Source organism: Phalangium opilio, unplaced genomic scaffold, assembly GCF_054372755.1.
Source record: "Phalangium opilio isolate 3A_F unplaced genomic scaffold, DU_Popi_V2 ptg000246l_1, whole genome shotgun sequence".
NCBI lineage: Eukaryota > Metazoa > Arthropoda > Arachnida > Opiliones > Phalangiidae > Phalangium > Phalangium opilio.
Genome location: NW_028324225.1, coordinates 2,110,551 through 2,117,508, shown reverse-complemented (window position 1 = coordinate 2,117,508; position 6,958 = coordinate 2,110,551). Strand labels below are relative to the sequence as shown.

The window sequence follows — 6,958 nt, the reverse complement described above, 5'->3', positions numbered from 1 at the left end:
CATCATTCTAATTTGTTTATTAGAAAAGGAGCTATATATTTAGTAAGAAATGCTTGCATTTTGGTAGTAATTTAGATTTCCAAAACTTTTGGTCAAATAAAATTCTTTCTCTATAAAGTCCTTCTTTTGCTTTATTGTATACAACAAAGTCTGCCCACTTAAGTTTTTTAACGGCCATTTTGCCATGAACTTGAGCGTAATAAGATTTTCTATCTCACATTATTGCACCATTAAAGTTATTAGGCAGAATGAGGGGAAACTATTTACGATTTTCGATATTTTTATTTTCGTAATATCGGTACCTCTTATAGAACATGGACATTTTATTTCTAATGTGCCCTTAGTAGGTTCAGACAAATCGGTCATTATGCCATCGCCACTTGCACCAATGAATGAATTGAAAACCACTTGGTTCGACAGTAACGATAAATATTTTTTCATACGCTTGGCGAGCAATTGCTTGTCTCCCATACGACCGAATTCCCATTCGACCGAAACCATCCCATTCGACCGAAAAATACCGCACTTTGGCGGATTTTGAATTCTGTCCAATGGGACTAAAATCTATGCTTAAAGGAAATGGTTCCACATTTCTGGTGGATGAAGCGAGCTTTCAAGCCATGTATTTACAAAATAATCCAAGAAAGTAGTAACGCTTGCGTTGCCGGTAGGGAAATCATTTTGAATTTCCAACCAAACCTCCGAATGTTCATAAACTGGAATCAAAGCGAAAGCCATTACACGTCGAATCATTTTACGCACAGAGATATCCGATTTATACAGCTCTGACAATCCTTTGGTATTTGCAGCTCTCCATATCGCTTGACAATAGTGAAATAAACATCCCTTTATCGTAGAACAAGGAAATGTGCTTCTTAGGGACGAAATCATTGCTCCTTCGAAATCAATTTGGAAGGTGCTGGGGGAAAAACACATTCCGCGTTCAGTAGCCGCTTTTTGAATTAGGAGTAATAAATTGACGCTGCATGACCAGGAAGTAATGCGTAAATAACTGGCAGCCTAGATCCTTTATAGGGGTTATGCACGATATAAAGTTGAGCGAACTGTTTTGGACATGAGGCGTGGGTTCCATCCATGTAAACGCATGGCGCGTCGCACAATATCTTCAAGAAATCGTCGGTCGCAAATGCAACAATCCTATCTTCCATGCCGTCGTCTATAAGAAGAAAGTTTTCTGAACATTCGTACACTTTCGTCCAGTTGCCTTCCAGAACGATATCTCGACTACTCTGAGGATGACTGGATAATGTTTCGACGCTTCTCGGTACATGGCGGAACGAACGGATTTATATTCAGGTAGAATTGCGTGAATTTGCAACTCGTCCAATCCTTCTGAAAGAGCTTGCCGCTTTACTTCTCCGAAGACTTCCGAATATACTTTTCGTATACGTTTCGCTGACTGATCAGCAGATACTTCAGACACCATCTTTGCTTTGGCTTTCAACTGCAACACCAATTGAGTATCTGGTCCATGGCTTGGATGGGCTTCCGGAACTGTAGAAGTTATATTTCCTTCGACAGTGGTAATCTTTAGGTTGCAATTTTTGTTCCTACATACATAATAACAAGACTTATCCTTGACTTTGTTCAGATTGAATAAATAGCCGTTTTAACCATAAACAAATCCACCTCTATTTACAATTCGTTCCATTGTAGCCTGAAGAAATTTAATTTTAAAATGAACCCCGAAATTGATTTCCTTACTTAATATAGTACCTATAAAAAACAACATCAGCAATTTTTTTTTATTTTCAAACGCTGTCAACGATAAAAAATTTATTTTTATATCGAAAAATACGAAATTAATCTAAATTATTTAATGGATATGAATATACTGAAACGTCTACTATTAAAGGTACATTGCTTAAAATTTGAATCCGCGGGTCTAAACGATACCTAGACCTAACCCAACCAAACCCAACCCAACGTAACCTAACCCAACCTAACCTAACCTAACCTAACCTAACCCAACCTAACCTAACCTAACCCAACCCAACCCATCCCACATTAACACGAATAGCAGAACAACAGAAATTAATTTCATAAAAATATTGTGAAATTACAACGCAAAAATTTCAAACAATTTTTTTTAAAGAGAATGAAATAACACTACTTCGATTTTAATATTCGAAAACCGCCATTCCGCTCCTTTCTTTTCTAATTTGGCGGTTTTCGGTCAAATTGTAATTCGGTTCTATGGGATAGTACCGAGCAGCCGGTTCTAATTTCAGTCCACGCAACATTGCAGGAGGTAATCTGGCGTAGCTAAACAAAAACGTTTAACCACAATTTCTCGTATCTAACCGATTTTAATGAAGTAAGAAATTACCTATCAAGTTTTATGGGTTTAAAATTGTGTTAACAAGCGAAGTTGGGAAACGTTTTTCATTGCAAACCAGAATTCTTCCAAAGAGTGAACTTGTTATCCTCCCTCGTCCTATTTCGTTCGTTGGAAGACTGTTCTTTGGTTTTCTTCTCTATTACGTCTACAATTTCCTGGCTAATTACTTGACTAGCATCGAAATGTTCAAGCAAACTTTCATTGACATCACGGTATATCATAGCTTGAAATATATCTTGCTCTAATCAAATATTTGAAAGTATTTGTGCTTTAAAAGCCACTTACCAGGCTTATATAGTTTTCCAAAATGGCCACATCCGATTGATTTTCATCAAGTTCATACTCTCGAACTAAGCAATCACTTTGTCAGACTCGATATCAACTTCAGAACCTTCTTCAAGATCCCAAAAATGGGAAGCTCCCGTTTTTGGGTATATTTTTTTAAGGTCTAAAATAGCTTTTTTTAATCGAGCAGGGTGTATTATTCTGTCTTCTTGGTGTCTTGGATCGAATTTTGAATATAACATAGTATCAAAATCTTTAAGTGATTTACATTTGTCTGTGTACAAACCAGGCTTGAAGCTTATTTCTGCTAACACTTTGCTGACAACCGTGTCATGTGGTTCGAAGGTTCGAAGTGTGTGGTTATCAAGAGAAGCCCGGGCGATATCTTCTTTTATATTTCGAATCGCGTCGTTGAGATCAGGATGTAATCTATCCAAAAGTGATGTTTGGCGGCGATTCATTTAAAGCTCGGCGGGTGACTTCCCCGTCTTAGAAGAGGGTAGGTGTGCTGACCGAACAGAAAGCGGGCGAGGCGTGTTTTCCAATCCCCCTGAATTAACCGCTTTAAGTGTTCTTTAGTAGTAGCGACCATTCGTTCAGCTTGCCTGTTTGAAGATGGGTGGTATGGGGCAACAAAAACCCCACGAATTTGATTGCGGGCGAGGAAGTTTTGAAATTCAGAAGACTTAAACGTAGCGCCGTTATCGGAGACGATGGTATTGGGAAGGCCATGGGTTGCGAATAACCCGCGAAGTTAGGTGATAGCGGTTGTTGCTGACATGGAAGTTACTGGTAAGACTTCCAACCATTTCGAATGGGAGTCGAGCACGAGGAAAAAGGTTTGACCTTGAAAAGGCCCCGCATAATCGATATGTGAACGAGACCATGGCTTGTCCGTCCATTCCCAAGGAAACAAGGGCGCTTTTGGTGCGTTTCTGCGAGTCGCTTGGCAACATTCACATTTTAAGACTTCATCTTCCATTTGAGCATCCATACCTGGCCACCACACGTAACTGCCGGCCAGGCCCTTCATTCTAACAACTCCCGGGTGTGCCCCGTGAAGTAGGGTTAAGACTTCCGGTCGAACCGTAGGTGGAATGATTACACGACTTCCCCACAGAAGGCAATCCTTATGAACGCTAAGCTCAAATCGGCGGCGGAAGTAAGGCAAGAATGGTTCCTCATCGTTCTTTGATGGCCAACCGTTCAATACCCACAGAGAGGCTCGTGAGAGGATGGGGTCCTTTTTTTGTATGAGCAGCTATCAACGCTGCATTAATCGGTGTCTCTAGTGAAGATTCCAAGAAAAGGATTTCCTGTGGGGCCGGAATTTGTACTTTTGTCTCAAAAGGCATTGGGAGACGACTTAGGGCATCTGCGTTACTAATCAGTTTACCCTGGTGGTATTCTAAGGTATAGTTATAGGCTGCCAACAGGAGACTCCAACGCAAAATTCGTGGCGATACCATGTTCGGAAGTGGTTTCTGAGGGTTCAACAAACCCAGAAGGGGCTTGTGGTCTGTTATAATTGTAAACCGACGCCCGTAGAGGTATTGATGAAATTTCCGTACAGCGACGACAATAGCGAGAGCCTCCTTGTCTGTTTGACTATAATTACGCTCTGCTGAAACCATGGTCCTGGATGCGTAAGCTACGGGTGCCTGTTGATCATCTGGATAAACGTGGCCCAAAACCGCTCCCACGCCATAGACAGACGCATCGCACGTGAGAACGATGGGCAATTTATCATCGTAATGGGCCAGTAAGTCGGAAGATTTTAAGAGATCCTTAGCTGCCTGGTAGGCCTTATCGTGCACCTCTGTCCAATTCCATTTCGCATCCTTATGAAGTAACTGATGTAGTGGTTCAAGCACGGTAGAGCGGTCTTTAAGGAAGATACCGTAGAAGTTAAGTAGGCCCGGGAATGCCTGGAGCTCTGTCAAGCATGTGGGAGTCGGAGCCTTATGAATGGCTTCGACTTTTTCAAGAGTAGGCTGAATTCCCTGGGAAGTAATACGGAATCCAAGGAAAACTATCTCCTTGACTGCGAAAACGCATTTATCCTTTCTTAGGCGAATTCCTGATTCGGAAAGGTGCTTTAGGACTTGTTCTAATTTCTTGTTATGATCATCGAGATCCTTCCCGATGATTAAGAGATCGTCTAGGTATTTGACAAGTGAGTTGATTCCCGCCATTACTTCTTCTATTCGTTTCTGGAAAATGGAAACGGCGGCCGAAATACCAAAAGGTAATCGCTTTACGCGGAAAAGTCCTTTAGGGGTATTTAACGTGAGAATTCGTGAAGCTGCGTCATCTACTGGAAGTTGTAAATAAGCTTGCGAAAGATCCAATTTTGAAAAAATTCTTCCGCCTTGAACCGTAGCCAGTATCTCTGAGATGGTTGGTAATGCATAGGTGAATTCCTTTATAGCTTGATTTACTGTCGATCGATAGTATCCACAGATTCTAATACCATCATCTTGACCGGATTCATTCCTTTTAATTACTGGGACTTTGGGCGTACCCCAATCTGAATAGTCTATTTGTTCCAAAATGCCCTTACTGACCATAGAATCCAATTCCTGATTCACCAGCTCTCGTAAAGCGAAGGGTACTGGACGGGGACGATAGAATCTAGGTCGTACATTTTCATCCAATAGGATCGAAACTGGCGGACCCTTAAAAGTTCCTAATTTTAGGTTGAAGACGTCCTTGTAACGGTGTAGAATTTGATCCAGGCCAGTTAACGGTACATAGTTTAATTCCAGTGCGGAGCTGTCATTGATCTCAAACCCTAATGGTGTAAACCATGATCGTCCAAGAAGTGAAGTGCCCTTTCCTTCCAAAACTCGTAACGGAAGGTAGCATGTTTAGAATTGTAAGAAACGTCTACTGTGCACGTACCCAAAGACTTTAGTTTCTCGTGACTCCACGTGCTTAAGCCTTCATTTACGTCAACAGGGATGAGATTGGGTGGATGAACAGGCCAAAGTTTAGCGAAGGTTTGCGAGGTTATGACCGCAAGCGGCGAACCACTATCTAGATCCATAGTGTGCTCTATTCCATTCAGCTTCAATCGAACCCTATAAAGGAGCATGTATTTTTCACTTTCTGGCCCTTGTGTTAGAGAATACAATCCCTGAAGACGATGTTGAAGCGTCCAGGTAGTCATCAATCTCCAAACAATGTGTTTTGTGCAGTTTTTTAAACTTGGCTGTCTGCTGTGTTCGTGGTTTTCCTTTCTGTGACTTTAGGTTACAAACTTTCTCAATATGACCAATTTTACGACAATAATGGCATTCTGCCGTAGCGAAGCGACAAGAGGTAATAGGGTAAAGTTCACCGCAGCGATGACATGGATTTTTTATGACCGTGGGTTGAACTTTTGGTTCCCGTTTTACTGACTTGTTCTTTGAAGTAACATAATTTACTTCTGTAGAAGTAGATTGACTTGGAGCTCGAATTTCAGCTGTGTTACGTGCTGTAACCTCTCCCGCAAGGGCTTTGTTTACAGCATCAGTGAAGGATTTTGGAGGATCGTCAACGATCGTTATGAAGACCAACGATAAAACGATCGCGTAGTTAACGATCAAGAAATGTACCAAAATTACAGTGTTCCGATAAACGGCGAAGTACAGTTACGTAATTGGCAACTGATTCACAAGGAAGCTGGTGCCGTTTGAAGAAGCGAAAACTCGCGAGCACCTCCGAAGGTGCGGGGGAAAAATGAGCGTTTAGTTTAAGTACTAGGTCGGCGAAACTCACAGTATCCGGACTGGCAGGAGAACATAACGACCGGACAATTGAATAAGTTTGGGAGCCGCACACGCTTAAGAAAATCGCGTGTTGTTGGACATAGTTTGCTTTAAAGAAGTACTGTAAGCGTTCCAAATATTGAGGCCAGGGAGCACCCTTTCCCGGGTGAAATTCCTCGATGCGACCGAAAGTAGCCATGCGGGCGGCTACGGCGAAGAAAGAAGACGAGTCGTCCGACCGAACCCGAAGACAAAAAAACGCGTGAAGCCTTGGCCTCCGGCGCGTGGTCGAAAAAGAATCCGCGAAAGTACGGAAATCCGTCGCCAGTTTTATAACCTCTTACTTGAATCGAAGAAGGAAGAATAACTCATTGTTAATTATATCACAATAGTCATTTAATACTGATTCATTCGGTTACATAATATTTTTTAGTTATAACAGTTAATTCCTGACTCATACTCTGAGCAGGGAGTTCCGGACGACTAACTCTTTTAGTGCCCTCTAGGTTGGGGACATAACACCGTCAAAATTAAATTTAAATTTATAGTGAAACCT

At 41.6% G+C, this 6,958-nt stretch overlaps 1 protein-coding gene across 1 annotated transcript; it reads right to left on the bottom strand.

Moving 5' to 3' along the window:
• Nucleotides 1-5,751: 5,751 nt before the first annotated feature.
• LOC149611325 (uncharacterized) lies at nucleotides 5,752-6,601 on the bottom strand. The gene is made up of 2 exons (XM_089858477.1): nucleotides 6,259-6,601; nucleotides 5,752-6,149 (listed from the first exon to the last, which is right to left on the bottom strand). The coding sequence occupies exons 1-2, from the start codon at nucleotides 6,599-6,601 to the stop codon at nucleotides 5,752-5,754; spliced, it is 741 nt and encodes a 246-aa protein (XP_089714603.1).
• Between the last annotated feature and the right edge of the window lie 357 nt (nucleotides 6,602-6,958).

Coding starts and splice junctions, on each gene's coding strand:
- LOC149611325 (XM_089858477.1), bottom strand. CDS start 6,601: ATGGCTACTTTCGGTCGCATCGAGGAATTTCACCCGGGAAAGGGTGCT. Junction 6,150..6,258: donor TCGCCGTTTATCGGAACACT/GTAATTTTGGTA, acceptor CTGTAAACAAAG/CCCTTGCGGGAGAGGTTACA.